This window comes from Neomonachus schauinslandi, chromosome 13 (genome assembly GCF_002201575.2).
Source record: "Neomonachus schauinslandi chromosome 13, ASM220157v2, whole genome shotgun sequence".
In the NCBI taxonomy this organism is placed as follows: domain Eukaryota; kingdom Metazoa; phylum Chordata; class Mammalia; order Carnivora; family Phocidae; genus Neomonachus; species Neomonachus schauinslandi.
Genome location: NC_058415.1, coordinates 70996238 through 71015619, shown reverse-complemented (window position 1 = coordinate 71015619; position 19382 = coordinate 70996238). Strand labels below are relative to the sequence as shown.

Sequence of the window (19382 nt, the reverse complement as noted above, 5' to 3'; positions counted from 1 at the left end):
GGACTTGGAGAATATCTAACTAAATTACAATCTCTGGACTAGGGCCAGAGCATTGATATTCTATATTTTACTTTTTAATCAAGGCATAAAACATATATGATGTGGACAGTAAGCTAATCTTTAGTGTATATCTTAAAGACATACACACACACACACACACCTATTTTCACAGATAGATACACATACACACACACACCACTCAGCATAGATCAAGATAAACATTTCCAGCATTCTAGAAATTCCCTTCAGCCTCTTCCCAGTAACCAACCATATTTTCCCATTGTCCTGTTTCCATTTTTTGCCATCATGAATAAAGCTAGTATTGTGCTTTGTACATGTCCTTTGTTTTCATTTCTCTTTGTTAAATTCTCACCCCCTCCTTTTTTTTTTTTTTTTACAGATGTCTGTCTAGACAAGCTGGTTTTGAGCAGGGGCACTTTTTGAAAGCTCCCCCTGGTGGTTCTAATGTGTGGTCAGCATTCAGACCCACTACCTTAGGACCACACGGATTGCAAACCAGAGGCTCAAAGTTACTCAAGGGACAGAGGCTCCTCTGTGGGACCAAGCACAGCATTTGATTTTTCATGTCCCTTCTCCTTTGGGTCTCACACTTCTTCTACTTGACTTCCTAAGGAGGAGCGGGGAAGGGGGACTGTTCTATGGGGGAGCAGGGATGTGGGGCTGTTCTGTAGCCCATGCCTATTGTATCATGCTAGCTTTGTGGGTGGGAAGATCTACCCCCGCATCTGGGGCTCTCTGAAAAAGAAAGTCGACCAGAAGGATCATTGATCGTCTTACCAATATGCAGACCCAACTGTATTCTGTGCTAGGGTAGAGTTATGTGGGGAGAGAACACTTGGAACTGCCTTGAGGGCCCACCTGTGTGCCCTTCTCCATACATGGAACCAGAAACATATTGGTCACTTCTGACCGCAGGGTTCTGTAATTTCAGGATTCTTCTTGAGATGAACTAGAAGCCATCCACAGACGAGGATGAACTCCATGATTACGATGAAGAACACTTCTGGGCAAGGGCCTAGAGTAGTTTGGTAAAAATGCTCCTGAGACCACTCTCTGTGGTATTTCTCTGGGGATGAGGAGTGTGGGCAAAGAGTTATTTTCAGAGTGTTATATAGACACTTTAAAAATTTCAGAGTGATTAACTTTGAAGCGATTGGGGTTACCAGTGGTACCCCAGCCGAGCACCTAGCTCCATGGTCCGCAGACCAGCAGCATTAGCTTTACTGGGCACAGGTCAGAAAGGAAAATCATCTGGCCCCACCTGGACCTGCTGACCCAGAAACTCTGGGCGTGAGGCCCCACAGTGTGTCCTAGCAAGTCCTCTAGGTGATTCTGATGCCGTCTCATGGGTCATGGTACAGGCTGTCTCCTGCCTTCATGTGTGATTGGTATGCATGAGTCACATTTGGTAGATTTCCTCTTCCAGATTCAAGCAAAAAAAGATCCTGTCAGTGTTCCAAGCACTTGCATAGAGATGTTGGAGAATTGCTTACTGGTTTTGGAGAGACTGAACCACTGTAACATGTAAGAATCATTGCTTACTGACTTTTGGTCCCATTTTCCTATTCTGGTCCAAAGAAAGGCAGTCCTGGTAGCCTTTGCTGAACAGGGACGAAAAGTCACCCCTGGAAGCCCCATAGAAAGGGAACAGAGCCCCCTCCCCTTTATTCCAGTTGGCCCCTTGCCTGTGGCTGAGTAGCCCGAGTGTGCTTGCTTGCTGAGTCCAGGCTGTTGTGGGTTAGCAAGTGAACCGTCTGCTTACGGAGAGAGAACGCACCTTTTCCAGGTACTGAGCGGCTTCTGCCTACCAGGCTCTGCGCGGCGACAAAAGAGACAGAGACACAGGAATGTCACACGCTTTGTTCTTCCGGAGGGTAAGTAAAGCTCAACCACATTGAACAAGCACCACTCATGGGCTATAATCATAAATCTAAATCATAAACCACGAGCGGTGGTGCACACAGAAACGGAGTCAGAGGAAGGGGAAGACTAAGTCGGAAGTTCACTTTTTAAGCAGCATTCAACTCAGTGGACCTGAAAAATTTTGGCCATCCCAATTCTTAACACCACACCCTACTCCAGCGAAGTCATACTATGGTAACAATGACCAGAAGCCTGAAGAATTAAAATGCCAACACCAAACCTTACCTAACAGCTCGGGTCTATACTGCTCCCTTGCATTTTAAACACGTTATTTGTTTTTATTAAAAACAAAATGCATGGTCATGGATGAAGTTTATGGCTGGGCCTGTCGCGTTTCTGATCACTCACAGAAATGGGAAGTGCTCTGGCCACTAAGTCACGAAACACTGTTTCAGTTCGGAACTTAATGCATTCTGTCTGGTGTAATTTTAAAAGGTAAAAGATTTCTGCTTTCATTCAAAGGGAAAACTTCTTTCTCTGCAGCTCTGTCCACAGTGGGAGGGTGGGAAGCTTGGTTGGTGCTCACCTGCCTGGAGCTTCTGGTTCTCATCCTAAGTGCCTTGGAGAGGGCTGGGAGTGGGTACTGGCTGGGAGGGAGGGAGGTGAGGTAAGACCTTACTTGACTAATATCACCATGAGATGGGCAGGGAAGGAATTAAAGCCAACACGTTCTCTTTCTTGTTTGGGAGACCCACCCTCTCCTTGCTGGGATCTTCCTTTGACAGGGGAGGGAGGATGCACCCCTGCTCCAACTAGCTGCTTGGAACTTGTCCTCTTCTGTGTGCAAGGGTGAACCTCCAGCTTCTCTCTGCAGCTCTTCCTGCCCCTCTCTGGGCAGCCCTATGCACAGGATCTAAGGAAACCTCACACCTCTTCCATGAGAGGCCCATCTCTGCTCCACCAGACACCTGCACTGTGCTTCGTGCCCACAGATTCTAGCGAGGAGGTCTAATGCCCACAGCCAGCTCGCTCAGCTACATTGTTACGAAGCCGGCAGCTACAACCTGGAGCCTTTTGTAGGGCTCACGTGTGTCCACCTGCCAATTCCCCCATTTCCCTGATTTTCAGAGAACGTGTACCAAGCTGCTTGACGGCCCCTTAAATCCCTTTCAGCTTGAGGAGAGGACGGCACCCCGGCCCCCTCTGTGGGGGTGGGACTCTGAACTCACTCAGTTTTCTCTCCAACAACCCTCTGTTAATCCCCAACTCCTGACACGGGCGTGGTTGAAAGTTATGGATGGAATTAAACCGGATTTTCAAATGACTCCTCAGTCCCACTCCTAGGTATGTGCCCCAAAGAACCGAAAGCGGGGACTCAAGTAAGTACATGTCTGTGCCTGTTCACAGGAGCCTAAAGGTGGGAACAGCTCAACTGGCTACCAGCGGGTGGATGGATAGACAGAATGTGGTCTGTCCACACCATGGCAATACCACTCAGCCTCAGAAGGGCAAGAAGTTCTGACACATGCTATAAGCTGGACGAACCTTGAAACCATTATGCTAAGTGAAAGAAGCCAGATACAAAAGGTCACATATCGTATGATTTCATCTACACCAAATGTCCAGAATAGGCAAATCCATAGAGACAGCAAGTAGATGAGTGGTTGCCAGGGGCTGGGCGAGGGGGACTGAGGAGTGACGGGGCTTCTGTCGGGGATGACGAAAATGTTTTGGAACTAGATAGAGATGGTGAAATAGTACAACATTGGGAATGGACTAAGTGTCCTGACTTGTTCACTTTTAAAATGATTAATTTTATGTTATGTGAATTTCACCTCAATAAATTGCCATTTCTTTCAAGTCAAGTATGCTTACCCAGCCAACCCTCTGGTTCCCTCTTGCCATCTCTGACTGCATCCTGTCTCATCCACATGGCTCTGCCCTGGTGCCCATCTCCTTTCACAGCTGCCTTCCTCCTGGGAGAGCTGCTCTATGGTGTCCCCTTTCTCTTCCCTGCAGGTGATTGATTCCCTGTGGGAGACCCTTTGTGCTTCATGCTTTTATGTCTCACACACAGGCCGGGCAGAGCACCTGCACTCTCTTTGGTCATATTTATGGAGCCCAGAGAGTTACAACCGAGAGCCCTCATTATTGCCCCTGTCATGAGCCTTTCGCTTTCCAGGTCACCAGACTGATTGCCGAGGACCAAGTGCACCGAGCAAGCAGATGGTTTAGGTGACATTAAGAATGGACTAGGAAGGCGCATCGAAAGAGAATGTGTGTTAATTACACATTCATTACTTCAAATGTTCTGCTGCTGAAAGGACTCACAAGATTCCACCGTTTTATGCTCAGACAGCCTTGTCCCAGGGCAAGGGTGCAATGCAGGAGAGAGACACACATCGGAAGGGGTCTGGTACTCTCGGGGACAGTCTTCCTGGTCTTCCCCTTGCTGAGTCACCCAGGTCCCACATCACCACCAGTGTACGTGCAAAGAGCCTGAGCACTAGGAACCTCAAGTCTACTTGTGGTGGGCGTCTCCTTACAGTGAGCTGGTCCTCAAAGCACAGTGCAGCTACGTGGCTGGCCTTAAATGGTCAAAACCCCACGGGCTCCACAGTGGTATCTCTGTTACACAAGGAGGCAAGCATTATTCATTGTGTTAAAAGGCAAGGGAGATCCTGATTAGTCCAGAGGGCTTTCTAGTTCTCTGTTCCTCTCATCTGTCCTTGTAACTATTCATCTTCTTATAGGTTGTGCTGTTATAACTCTGGAAAAGGATAAACTAGATGTGGACTGTGGACTGGGAGAGGATATACAACCCTAGTCACATTTTTTACCAGCTTATTCCTTTAGGCTGCATTTGGGTTGTACCCTTGCCAGCTTCCGTGGTAGCAATGGAAATTCTAGAAATAGTTTCCTAATCTCTAGAAGCCAGTCTATTGTCTGTCTCAATGCAGGGAAGCCGGGGACCCGGAGGATCCAGGGAATGGGCACACCTATGTTTCCAGTAAATGGCTTGGCTGCATCTTTCGTTTCCTAAAGCTGGACCATGCCCGTGACCACAGGTCCTGGGGCTGATGGAGGAACAGGATGAAAAAGATGCCAACTTAAATAAATCTGCCCTCAGGACTTGAATGCTCCCCCTTGGACTGTAATGTGAGAGAGGAATAAACTGTGTTCTTTCAGACACTGAATTAATTATTGGGTCTCTTTGTTGGCAGTCTAGCTTTACCCTGCCCAGTCCAGAAGCAGACATCTAGAAATGGAGTGATCCTGTAAAATGTGTGTGTGTGTGTGTGTACACGTGAACAGCAGGGGCCAAGGAAGACATGCTGTAGGCGAGAGAGCTGGAGATCATTTCTATGGCCCACCAGAACCTTTGCATGGCTCAGTAGGCACTTGTGATAATTAGGAGGGCAAACCACATGCCTTGTTGGAAAGAACCAGAATTTCAGCATGTGGTGGTTCTTCGCGACAATGGCAGCTTTTAAGCAGACTGTCAATTTCCCCACCCATAGCCCCGACGTGGATGTACACACCCAATTTCCAGCTCCCCAGGAGTACCATCTCCCTCTTGGCGCTGGTCTGTGCTAAAGGCAGGCTCTACTGGTCTGAGAGAAAGCGGAGCTGGCCCAGGACCAAGACGGGAGGTGTGTCTGCTATTGAATCAGGTCAATGAGAAGGACAGTTTGGGAGGGAGGCTCATAGGCTTTGGCCCAGACAGCCTGGATTTGAACCTCCTTCCACCCCAGGTCTTGTCACGGGTACCGAGTTATTCAAACTCCCTGAGTGTGAGTTTCCTCATTCGTAAAGTGGAGACAATACTACTAGGATGTACCTCAAAGGAGTATCATTAAGAATGGAGTGAAATAACCCATCTAAAGCGCTCAGCACAAGGCCTGGTGCATCGCCGGCCAGTGCAAGGGCGATAGACGTCTGCTGCCCTCTGGGGGCGACGGTCAGTTTTCCACTGAAATGGAAGCCTAAGTAAAGGGCCACATTTGACCTCCACATAGGATTGCACACGCGGTGGTTTCCATTTTGGTGTTTTTGGTGTAGCTATACGTACGATCTCAAAGGATTCCTGGGCTGTGCTAAGAGTGGGAAATGTCCCGACGCCCCCGGGAAGGCTCGTGGCTGGGGAAGCGGCTTTCACCCTAGAGACTATCGCCACCTAGTGACCACATTTCATGCTTGCAGGTAAAGGCCAAAACAAAAAAGTGAGAGACTCCACCCTTCCTGTTACCAATGACGCGATCCTGCAGCCCTCCTGTTCATCCAGGGAAGTTCCTTCCTCCGTGTCCCCTGGCAGGTTCCTAGCACCGTATGACCCTCCACTGATGAGTTCTGGGATATTTCTGGCTTCTTCTAAACATCTTTTCACTTGAATCTCTCTCTCTCTCTTGCCCAGAATACCATAATTATATGGGTCCTACACTAAGGGGAAAAATTAAAAGCATGCTAAGAGAGTGCAGGACCTGCACAGGATGGCCCTATTTAACAGGCAGGTGTGGACACAGTGCCTGACTTTGGAGCAGCTTTGTCCCCACATTCCCGATGCTAAGAGCTCCCCCAATCCCAGTGAAAACCATCCCAACAACCCTTGTTTTCATTGTTCTTATATCCCCAGCATTTGACACATAGTTGGCACTCAGTAAGTATTTGCTGACTGAAGCCAGGGCTTTCCAGGAAGTATACTCTGAGCACATCTGTACCAACCATTTCTATTCATTCCCCACAGCAACTCCAGAAGTCAGAAATCCAATCTAGAATGGATAAAGAAGAAGTGGTATATATATACAATGGAATATTATCAGCCATCAAAAGGAATGAGATCTTGCCATTTGCAACGACGTGGATGGAACTGGAGGGTATTATGCTGAGTGAAATAAGTCAAACAGAGAAAGACATGTATCATATGACCTCACTGATGTGAGGAATTCTTAATCTCAGGAAACAAACTGAGGGTTGCTGGAGTGGTGGGGGTGGGAGGGATGGGGTGGCTGGGTGATAGACACTGGGGAGGGTATGTGCTCTGGTGAGCGCTGTGAATTGTGCAAGACTGTTGAATCTCAGATCTGTACCTCTGAAACAAATAATACATTATATGTTAAAAAAAGAAGAGAAAGATGGCAGGAGGGGAAGAATGAAGGGGGGAAATCGGAGGGGGAGACGAACCATGAGAGACTATGGACTCTGAGAAACAAACTGAGGGTTCTAGAGGGGAGGGGGATGGGAGGATGGGTTAGCCTGGTGATGGGTATTAAAGAGGGCACGTTCTGCATGGAGCACTGGGTGTTATGCACAAACAATGAATCATGGAACACTACATCAAAAACTAATGATGTGATGTATGGTGATTAACACACATAATTTAAAAAAAAAGAAATCCAATCTAGAACAAGCAAATGGTCAAAGGTTCTGCTGAAAAAGTGGTGGGCCCCAAGTCCGAGGTCCCTGTCTGATCCCAGAGGTTTGTCAGAGAGACACTGACACAGTGAAAATACTGTATGTCCAGGGCCATGGTCCACAACACAGGCTCTCTGGTGTCGCAAATGTGGTCTTCCCAGCATCCCCTCCTCCCTCTACCCCTGCCACGGCCCCTGGCAACAGGAGGGGGCACAAGTCCTAGGCGGAGTGGTTTTGCTATCTGGGACTAATCACGAACATCCGAAGAGACAGTCACGATCCTGAGCCCCTGATTGCTATCTGCTGTGACTGGTTCAGAAGAACCATTCAGGCGAATGATGGCTCTGTTACTGGGGCTTTTGCTCCAGACCTCGAGGTTATCCTGTTTTCTGATCTCCACCAATTATTCAATATTCAGGGGTTTTGTGAACCAGTTGTTAAACCATTGGCATCTTGCAATCAGCCGTTGTAGGAATATTTATACCACAGAAACCAGCAAACGCTTGTAAAGACAAACAGAATGACCGTGGCTTCATCTCCCAGAAATAACCCTGTGACATTTTTGGTTTTTGTCCATTTCCCTTTCTCAGTGAGCAACCATTAGAGGCTAGAACATGCCTCCCTTGTAGCTTTCACATTCCTCAGTTTCCCCAAGAGTTTGAACAGGTGGGCCTGCTGTCAGCCGGAGGGTTGGAGGGAGGAGAGCTGAGACTCTCAGATGGGTAGCAAAGCCCCTTTGCAAAGCTCCTCCCTCAGCCACCAACACTGCCCTCTGTCTCCTGGGACCCGTGAGATGGGCCGGTTCAGCCCCTCAAGGCCTTTTACTCATTTCATTTTGAGGCTGCCCCCAAGAACTTTCTGAATAGAGTCAGGCCATGAGGCAAACACATTTCTCCACTAGACTAGCAATTCTCAACCTTGGTTGCACATTAGAAACACCTGGAGAGCTGCTAAGCTATGCCCATGTTCATAGCCATGTCTGAGCCCAACGAAGACAAAATACATCAGAATATCTGGCGGTGAGGCCCAAGTGCCAGTATCTTAAAAGCAAACACCTGGGGGTCCTATGTACGGTGCAGCCACATTAAGAGCCCCAGCACTGGGCAGGGATGCTCAAGGCTTGTTGCAGGTTAGTCTCCTGGGATGCTTTTTAATCGCCAGCCCAGAACAATTGAACCCAAACTTTATAGCTCTCCAGGTGATTCAGATGGAGTCAGAATTGAGAAGCGTGGTTTTAGACCAAATAAGAATTACCTCTTATTTTGTATCTCATCTCAAATTATGCAACCACATTAATACAAAAAAGACTTATGGGATCTTGATGTTGCTATCATCCCACACAATAAAAACTTCTTCCAAAGGTCAAACGAATCCCTGGATCTTACCCTGAAATCAGAGTCTGAACATATATAGATACTACGCTCTCTTCACATTTTCTTCTTAATTCGCTCAGCCCCTTCGAGGGGGGCCTCTCTGGAGACTCTGAATGGAATCGAAGCTCTGGTTCACCAAGACCCACAAAGCGTTGAGTTGGTGTGCTGGGCAAAGGCACAAAACCCCACCCCCCCCAAATACTCAAAACAACCCAGGACCACATGTGACTGTATCTGCAGCTTATAAATCATGCATCCATTCCACAGTTTTCAAACGTTAAGTGGTATGCCCAGACCCTATTCATTACTTACTCCAGGTCGGTGATTCTCAAACTGAGGTTCCCGGACCAACAGCAGCATCTCCAGGAGACGAGTTAGAAAATTCTTAGGCTGCATACCCTAGACCTACTGAATCAGAAGCCCTGGGTATGAGGCCCCAATCTGTGTTTAATGAGCCCTCCAGGTGACAGAGATGCTTGCTCAAGCAGAAGCCGCGCTCCCCAGAGGCACGTCGATCCTATGAGCTGAAGACCACTGCAGAGACAGAATGTGGTCTAAATGGGTGGGCGGAAAACAGCCAAACAAGGGAGTGAGAGATTTGTGATTTGATTTTTCTGGGGTACCTGCACATCCATCCCAGGTATTCAGAGCCTACCACCTGTGAACTGAGAACAAAGCAGCCAGATAATTCTCCCATCAGGGTTAATGGACACTGAGAATACTATATCATGGCAGAATTTCTTTTTAAAAATCTTTATTATGCAAACATTCTTCTTTCTCTGAAAGAAAACATCTGAATGCTTGGGCAACATTTTGAAATTGCTAGTGTGCCATCTCCAGGGATTTTTGGAGGCCCTGTTCTTTGCCTTTGTGTCTTCTTGTACCTTTAAAACCCTTTAAAGTCTCCCTTTGAATCCCCCTTTGTTCTCTGTGTTCCCAGCAGCCCAATTTTGAACTTTGTGTGGGTTCTGTGTAGGGAGGGACATAATCACCACACTCTTGTGGCTCAGGCATCCCATAATGAAAATGAGCAATGCTTCGATGTCACTCATGGCCTCATGTGTCCCCCAGTGATTGTCTGACACCGATAAGTACAGGGGAGATGAACCTGGCGTAGTAGGGACGGGAGGTCTCAGCTACAGAGCAAAAAGCCTGCATCCCTGCCATCTGCCCATTAGTGGTTTTAATGCCTCACATTGGTTTTGCTAAGAGCCTCCTCAGTGAGAATCCCTGAAGATACCTTCTACCTGGACTATCCCAGACTCTGCGTCCCATTCTGAGTGCCTCTCCTGTGTACCTTGACACCCTAGCTTTGCCCAGCACCCCCAGATATTAGTAGTGATGGATGCAAAGACCAGGACACTGGCTCCAGAGCTGATCACAACTCCGTTGTCCCCAGAAGATTGGAAGAAGTCACATACAGTGGGAGAGATGGAGGAAGAGACCCCAAGGAGAGGGGTGGGGTGGGGCGGGGGTGGGGAGGAGCAGGAGGCCGAAGGTCTGGGCCACAAGTACTTGCGAGGGGCCACTCGGGGAACAGCTGGCTGTGAGGGAGGGGATAGGAGGGCAGGAAGAAACTTGGGGAGGAACCTGGGATCTTCATATGCCCTTCAAAGTCTGAAAGTCTCCATTCTTCAGAGGGGAGCCAAATACAGGTGCTGGGAATATAATAATAAAAACTAGAACCAAGAGCCACATGCGAAGCTTGAGTTTTACCGTTTGTCCTGCTGTTTGCCCAGCCATCCCCTTGACTTCGGCGGTCTACCTACCTCATCCAGAGGCACCCATATCATTTCTGGGGTCCCATCAGAGGTTTGCAGGCTCTAGCTGAGGCAGCTGGAGACAGCATCACAAAAAGAGGCACTGGGACAGCCTGTCACAATGGTGCCCCACCAGCTGGTATTGCTTTTTCGGTTCCAGATGTGCAAGACGCAGGTACAGCCACACAGAAGTCAAGACCAAGGGCGCCGGCGTGTCGTCGCGTGGCAGATCTGGCTTCCACCCCCAGTCAAACAAGCAGCCATCATTTATAAAAACACAGCACACACTGGGTTTTAATGAGAAAATAATTGTATACTTGCATTGAATGCCTCACAATCACTATAAAACCGAAGCAGGATAATAACATTTAAGTGGTTAACATACACAGGAGAGCCAGATACAGAGTATAATTTTCAAACACAGTATTGCTGCTTTCCCCCCCTCCTCCTCCTCCTCCAAAAAAAAAAAAAAAAAGTCCTTTGGGTAAAGGGCAACACAAAATCAAAATTGGCAGCTCACTCACTGAATGCTTAAAATTCAGGAAATTGGTTCTGTCACTAAAACTGGATATATTCACCATCTCTAAACACTTAGGCTATTTTTTTTTCAATACATAGTTTAATTACATCCATTATTTAGTTGGAAAAATGTCTTCAGAGACAAGAGTCAACACTGTTTTAGTGTTTCTTGTGGCGCTTTATATGTGTGTGTGTGTTGCGTGTATATGTGGACACTGATCTATATACTGCTTATATGTCATTGTCTAGGGTGGGCAGCATGCAGAAGTGTAAAGAGGCAAGGAAATCGCATTGTGTCATCCGAGTAGAACACAGCTCAGCCTTCTACCACTGACAGACCCTGTTTCCATAATTTCTGGATGAGAAAGCCAAGGCATGTCAGTAATCAGCTCCGGAGGAATGGGAGCATCTATAAACACTGTGGAAAGGAACACTTTCAGGAAAGCTTTGAACATCTACAGCATCTAAACATTTGTTATAGTTGAGATTAACAAGCTTTCGTGCCATTTGGGGGCAGGGACGAGCATCAGAGGCCCATTTTTCCGACAAGCCTCTTCCTCTTGATGGATTAGGCAGGAAGGACCCACCTCCTGGGGTCTATTGCATTTTCAGAAGATTAAAGGGGTTCATTTGGGATCCCAGAGCCTAGCACGGTGCTATGTACAAAGCCCAATGTTTTCGGAAGGAATAAAAAACTCAAGAGCGCAGAGAAAATCTGGCTCTTGCAAGGGAACTGTTAATTTACATTTGAATAGGATCGGAAGTGAGCGGAGCAGTCATCAGAAGGCAGCAGAGGGAACAAGCAAATGTTGGCCATGTAGGGGCCATAGTTAAGCAGCTTTGAGGCTAGGTTGGGGTCATGGGAACTCTGCATTTGTTGCCTTATCCACACACGGAGCACGGACCAAGGGAGTGGGCTCTAGAACTCTGCGCGATGCAATTCATGCTTCTGGTTCAATCGACTGTAGTCAACGGCCAACTGGTCTGCCTCTAAAGCGATTCCATGAATTGTGTGACCTCCTAAGCTTCCCAATCAGCTGCAAATTCTCCGTTTTCAAATGTAGGTGTAAGGTGGGTGGGTCCATGGCTTCCTTCAAAACAGAACAAAAACCTGCCAGTGGGTCCTGAGGGCTGTTTCCTCGTAGCAAAGATGGTGTTGGTCTCTCTCATGTCTGTATCACTACCAGATGCAGAGTCAGTTCCATTTTTGGTGCCCCTCATAAAACCGCTCCGCTCACCAGCCATCCTAGCTACCACTGTGCCCCGGGGACACACGAAGTCTCGTCCCAGCTGCTTTTGGTCCCGTGCCTGCCGTGGGAAGCCTGGAAACCCTCAGGCAAGGCGGCCTTCCTGGGTCCTCCCATTTTACCCGTCAGGACTTCCCACCTAACACAGACCTCATTTTCCTGGGCATGGCTGTCTCCATGCCAGCCTCCCCCACTCGAAAATGAATTCCTTGCAGCAGGGATCTTCTTTGTGTCCCCAGTGGCTAGCACATTTTGTTGAGTATCCCTTCAGAATATTCAGGAGAATACCCCATATAACGATGGTGCCCACTACCCACCTCTAGAGTTTGGCTTCAAATGGCAGGTTCCCTTGGCAGTTTTAAAGGATCCTTGTGAGTTATCAGACAGTTGCATGTGTACTTTATGCCCACTGCTTGTCTGTGAATAAACTCTCCCCCCTAAAGTCAACACTAGTCTATTAAAAGAAGCAAAGATAACGTGCCTAACATCTACGTACACACTGTTGCGACATCGCTACTTGTCGGAATAACATATTAGAGCTTATGACTTAACAATATAAAAACAGAAAGGAATTTTAGTGAGGTCTGGCTTAATTATTGCTCTTTAAAAAAAAACAACATAGTTTTAAAACAAACAGGAAAAAAAAGGCTGGTCAGTTTTTTTTCTCATGGCCAGATTTAAAAATGTTTCTCATCCAGAAATTCGGGGCACCCAATTATTGAATACCCTTATCATATTGCTTTAAATGACAGAGAGTAAACCTGGCATCCTCTACAGTATACTAAGCTATGAATACAAAGCATGAGAATAAATATGGTACTTTTCTAAATGTCAAATTACAAAACTGCTCAAAACTTTTCAATTGTGACTCATGCAAATACCAGGTTAGGTCAATTTAATATTACAAATACTGTATCAGGTCGGTGCCTCTATATCCCTTTTCATAAAAAAGAAATTCTCACTCACTCCTGACGCTGGCAAATAGCTTTGGAGGAAATAAGTGTACACCCTTGTCCCATGATCATTCTGGAATTTTAATGCTTGTACACACACTTTACCCAAACACACAAAGGCACGTGCACGTGCACACACACACACATGCACACACACACACGCACACACACACACACACCCCACCTTTAGGATCTGTAGCTGATTCCAAACCTGCGCTTAAATTTCTATTCTATATTTTTCTCTTTATCATCCTGAAAAACGCTGGTTGCTCAGCAAAAATAATCTCTCTTACTGCCTTATTTTCCTACTTTCTCCCTCCCTGTTTCTCTGTCTACCTTCATGACCTTTTATGATTCCCTTCTGATCGATCCAAAATAATCTATCATTCTTCCTACCAAGGTCCACTTTATAATATAAAACATAAACACCTTTTTATTTCCCGTCCTCTGCCTCTTAAGGCAGAGTTTGCCCTTTTTCAATTATTGCCATTCTAAAAATACCCCTACCATCTTGAGCCAAGCTGTTGAATGTGTACAGATTTTACACATGGATATACTCCCCCATCCCATCATAAAAATAGTTGTTGCCCACTAAATATAGTTTTCATATGAAGAAACATAATTGTGAAAATGTGTTCTCATAAACAGCAAATTAGTCAATACTATAAGCAGATGAGATCCTAAAGCTAAGACAATCCATTTGGTTTGGCTTTCTCCCTCTTTCTCAACCTCTTCCTGTAGAATAGATTGTGTTTGCAACATGAAGAAACATTGTCTTAAAAATGTGGATTTTATGTATTGCCATCATCAATTGCTCCCAATTAAAAACAATTAAATGTAAGAGAAATGGAATCCTAATTGCCTCTTCCGGGCAAATATAGAGAAACCTGCATTTCATTTTATGGCTGCTGGAGTAAACGAAGTTATCCCAACACCTCGGATGCCACGAGTGAAGGTGGGAAGCTGGTGCAGGGAGCATCCTACGCCCTGCAGACTGCACCAGTGTGGGTTCTACTGCTCTAAATGGCCCTGTTACCAATGTTTGTCCTCATCACCCAGCGAGGCTGGTCTCAGTTCTGCCTGTAGCAACCATGTTGATTTGCTTGTCCTTTTGGATCAAAGGACTGGTCCACATCCAGGTGATCCTTTGAGTCTCAAAAAAAAAAAAAAAAAATCCTTTCTCTTTTGACTCCTGGGTGTTTATAGAGTTTGATGGGTGGGTTCTTTTCACTTGATTTTTCATCGTTGGTCATTGCAGCTTCTGGTCTACATAAGGATTGCGGAGTTTGTTCGCACTTTAATAAATATTCCATTAAAATGCTTCAATGTGTGGATTTCTTGGTTTCTTGGTAACCCAAGCACCAAAGAAGCTTCCTGGGTGGAAGGAAGTTTGTTATTCATTGTCTTCTTCCTCCTGGTTGGCATAGATCCCTGCCTCCCAGCGCAAGGCCAGGGCGCTCTTTCTTCGATTAACCCGTGTGGCCTCAAGGACCTAAAGAGAAGAAGGAAAAAAAATGAATCGGAGTTCATGGATGTTCACTACATAAACAAACCAGCTTTTCCGGTTTTTTGTTTTGTTTTGTTTTTGTCCTTTCCCTCTCAACAGCATCCAAGAAAGGGAAAGTAATAGTGTCTGGTACGGCCGGGAGGTAGGAGAGACGTGGCAAATAAAGTAGGGTGGGAGGTTCTGGATATGCATTCATTTCATAGCCAAATTTCATTTGCTCTTTGACCCATAGTTTTCAGTATAGAAAGATTTAATTTCCCTGACGTGTTCTCCACGTCTTTTTTTCTTCTTCCATTTTTATTGAAATTCTAGTGACTTAACATATAGTGTCATACTGGGTTTCAGGAGGAGAATTTAGTGACTCATCACTTATATATAACACCCAGTGCTCATCACAAGTTTGTGCATGTTTTTGAACTAGACTTGACTCTGCATTAAGTGTTTTGATAACACAGTAGGTCTCTACATGTTATCCGATCAGTGCTGTCTGATGGAAATGTTCTGTATCTGTGTCAGTAATATGGTAGCCACTAAGCTGCATGGCTATGGAGCACCTGGAATAAGGCTAGTGTGGCTGAGAAACTAAATATTTGATTTTCATTAATTTTAATATCCTCATGGACCTTGTGACTACCATATCGGACAGCACAGGTATCAGTTGTCTTAGTCTCTTTGCAAGCAAGCAAACCAGAAAATAATCCCAAACAACTGGACCAGTGTGAATTCAACCCATCAAGCTTTGTGGACATACATAAGCTATGATCATATTTATATCATAAAAGTCTACTTTGGTATGACTAAACTTCCAAGAGAAACTAGGTGGAAAGAAAAACAGCTTCCCAGGCCAATAAAAAGCAATCTGAGCATGAGGATGCAACATCAGGGCACAGGTGCTAATAAATGAAATGCAAGGTGACAAAATCCAGGACAGGTAGGCTCACCACTGTTGGGGTAAGGCCTCCCTCCCTCCAGTTCACTAGAATAGTCTGTGGACTCCAGAGGGAAAACCTCAGCCAGGCTGCTCCAGCTTTGGTTTGACTGAGATGAGATCCAGATGGATGACATTCAGGTTGCCAACATATGAGAAATGGCTCAATTTCATGACACGGCACCACAAGCAAGCCCATGCATGCCAATCAATTAAATTATGGTGGCATTAGCTTAGGATGTGCAGGTTCTGATAGTAAAGAAAAGTCTAGCAGAGCCAACACTGGTTGACGACCCAAACTGCAGTGAAGGCTTTGCTTATTCTAAGAACAATCATTTTGGCAAGGGACGGAGATGCAGGCAACTCCAGAGAAGCAAGGAGGTGCAGGTTGCAGGCAGTATTGGGAACCAAGGCACAAGCAAGTTCTGGGTAGATTCACAGTCTGGGGCTCCATCTCAACCTGCTTCTTTGGACCTCTGACAAGTGGGTGAACTTCCCAGACCTCCCGTGTGCTTTCCTCTGGGGAGCCTTCCCCAGTCCCCCCAGCTGGGACAGCTGGACCTAACATGTAGGATGCACTCAGCCATGTCTCCTAAATGAATGTTCATCGTTAAGCACATAAGCCATATCATAGTGTCTTGTGTGTAAGCATACCATGGTCACTCATTCAATATCTAAGAATAAGAGACCAGTAGGGGCAAAGAATGCTACTAAGTCTGGTATAGTTAAGTAGAGGATTCGTCTAGAAGGTCAGTGCATGGTAACACGGTACTGAGACAGGGTACTGGACTAGATCCAGAAGTCCTGACTTTCTTTCCAGTTCCGTCTGGAACATGGTGTTGTCCGTGGCATCTCGTGTCTCAGCTTTCTTCATCTGCAAGACGGAGACAGCACCTGCCTTGGGTCGAAGGCTTTCTCCGGAGACAGCGCCGACTCTGAAGTCCAGGCAAGTCTAGATTTAAATCCTAGTGACTGTGTGACCTTAGAAAAGTCACTTACCCTGGGGCCTCAGTTCTCTTAGGTGTGAAATGGGAATCATAAAAGCTATAGTACAGAGCTGGCGCAGGGAATAAATGAGACAAAGTCCATACAGCATAGTTCCCAGTGCTCTGCGGGTTTTCAACCAATAATTATTTCTATCATTATTTGAAGGGGCTTTGTAAACAACGAAGTGTTCAGACGTAAGGCATTTTTATAAGAAGCACTACATTGTGTTGTCTCTGGGTAATACAAGGCTTCTGGTCTAGGACTGGCTCAGGGGTGAACACATCCTACAATGGCTTTTTGAAGATTCAAAGGCTAAGCTCTTGGAGAAGGTATCTAAATGAGCATTTATTCCATAATTAATTCAGAGTACAGTATTGTGTGTGTGTGTGTGTGTGCGCGTGCACGCGTGTGTCTATAAATCTCAAGCAAATCTAGAGCTCTGATACTTTAGTTTCTGCATATTAACTTTATTTCCTAAAGTTCACTCCTTTCTTTTTTGGGCAAAAAAAAGCACTTGCCTCCGGAGCTCTAGTAATAGTAAACACATCACACATATGTGAACCACTTACTGTTTTGATCCTCAAGACTGTTCTACGGGATACATACTATTATTACTCGCATTTCCCATAGGAAGAAACTGAAGCACGGGGAGGTTAAGTTGACCAATGTTACTCAGCTGGGGGAAGAGCTGAGGTTCGCACCCAGAATTCTGGGTGTGGAGCTGATGCCCTAGGCCACCGTGCTACATTGTGGCTCAGTGCCCATCAGGAGTCTGTTGGGAGAAGCAACAGAAAGAGCAGTAATACTCTCTATAGGAATGGAGAGGGGAAAACATAAAAAAAAATAAATAAAAATAATAATAGAAAAATCTGATTTAGATGGTTTTATCATTTTCACAAATTCAGATTTAGGTCTGGTGAGAGGGAAAAAAATCAATTCTCTTTGAGCAACCCTCTAATATTAATTTTCTCTCTCTCAAGCTTGGGGAATTCAAGCAAATCGCTCATCTCTGTGTAGAAATCAACAGACAATTGTATTTGGAGTATGGGTAACAAAAGGCAGAGGGGTTAAGTAATGTCAGTCACTCCATTTACATTAATATTTTGTCTTCCTAAGTCCTCTTCAATTGAAGATAGACTGGGCCCAGTTTTATCTTCCTTGGACATATTTGACCAGATTTTCATTATTCTTAATTATGTTAACTCAAAGGGGATGGGGCCTAGGGCCTAATTCTTCCACTGCCATTGCCTAGATGAGAACAACAATTAGCCACTGAGGAGGGTACATGGGATGATATATCTTTTATATTTCATTACTCATTTTATATCTTATGAAAGAATACTCATATCTTTTGAAAGAAAATTACTGATAATCATTAGCTCCCATCTCTGGTACTAATTACTTTGCAAGATAGGGATATTTTAAAAATACATTGTGCTGTAAGTTAGCACAACCATTCTAAAGAATAATTTGCAATATGTAATGAATGCGAGGATGTAAAATCCCTCTAACCAGTACTTCCCCTCCTAGATATATAGAGAGAAATTCTTCCAGAGCTTACACAAAGAGAAACGCGCGTAACATTCACTGAAACATTGTTTGTAATTGCAAGAAATAAGGAAACAAAGAAAGAGAGAAACAACCAACATTTCCATCAATAGGAGGATGAATAAACAGTGATATATTCATTCAGTGGGATACGACACAACAGTTATAATGAATGAGCTGGAGTCTTAACAACTTGGAGGCATCTAAAAACAATGTAGACAGAATAAAGCAAGGAGCAGAGGATGTTACAATGTGATATCGTTTCTAGAAAGTTTTAAGGCATGCAAAACCAAGATGTTATCCATGTAGACAAACATATGAAATATAAAGACATGCATAGAAATGATTAACAGCAAACCTAAGAAAAGTTACCTCTCAGGAGAGAGAGAAATGGGGATTGGGGAGAAATAACATGGGGGCTTGAACGGTATTTGCAAAATTAATATTCTTGATATTATTAATATGTTATTAATATTAATAATTTTAAAATATTAAGCAAATATGAAATGATAAGAATGGTCAAAGCTGGATGGGTGGGCTTTATTGTTTTATTATCTCTTATTATTGGAACATCTGAATGCCAACTCCATGACATCGAGGACTTTGTTTTGTCGACTGCTCTATTTCTGGAACCTCAAAGAGTGTCTGGCATGTACCAGGTCCTCAATAAATTGTTAACTGAGAGAATGAATGAATGATTCTCCCTACAGTTCTGTACATTTGAAATAATTCTTTTAAAAATAATAAAATTCTAAAGAAAAAACACAAAAACATTGTTTCCCCATAGCAAAAAAAAAAAAAAAAAGGAAAAACATTTAAAAATTAGCGGAAAATGAAAAATACTGTGACTTTTCATAGCACAGATAATTGTGAAATCTGTGTAAAAGGAAATTGTAGAAGAAAGGAGGAGACTTGGAAATTCAATGCTTAAATTAAGGAGCTTCCAAAAACAAACAAACAAAAACCAGGTTTAAAGATGGGAGCAGGGAGAGGAGTGGGCAGTGGGATGGTTCACTTTTGGAACAACTTATCCGGAAGATCCTGAGGCTATGGAGTGGAGCTATCCGGATTTATGTTATGGGAAACAAAGAACTGGATCAACAGGCCTCTTGAGTTGCACTGTTTTCTAACCAGACCAGAGTTGTCTTTGCTATCAGTGCCTGAAGAAACTAAAGTCCGTGCCCTTGAATGCAAACACCTTCCAGATCCATGAGCAGGGCAAGGTCTTCTCCAGCCCCACCACACAGCACAGCAAAGCACAGCA

The 19382-nt window shown here is 45.0% G+C and overlaps 1 protein-coding gene across 2 annotated transcripts in view; it reads right to left on the bottom strand.

Moving 5' to 3' along the window:
• Positions 1 to 10711: 10711 nt before the first annotated feature.
• Positions 10712 to 19382, bottom strand: part of LOC110581408 (A-kinase anchor protein 2) — a 104987-nt gene continuing 96316 nt past the window's right edge. Inside the window, exon 4 of one of the 2 annotated variants that reach the window (XM_021691249.2) lies at positions 10712 to 14640. In XM_021691249.2, coding sequence (XP_021546924.1) covers positions 14542 to 14640 — 99 coding nt within the window. In that variant the 3' untranslated portion in view covers positions 10712 to 14541. The remainder of the gene's footprint in view (positions 14641 to 19382) is intronic. The other variant, XR_006541127.1, reaches the window with a different exon arrangement.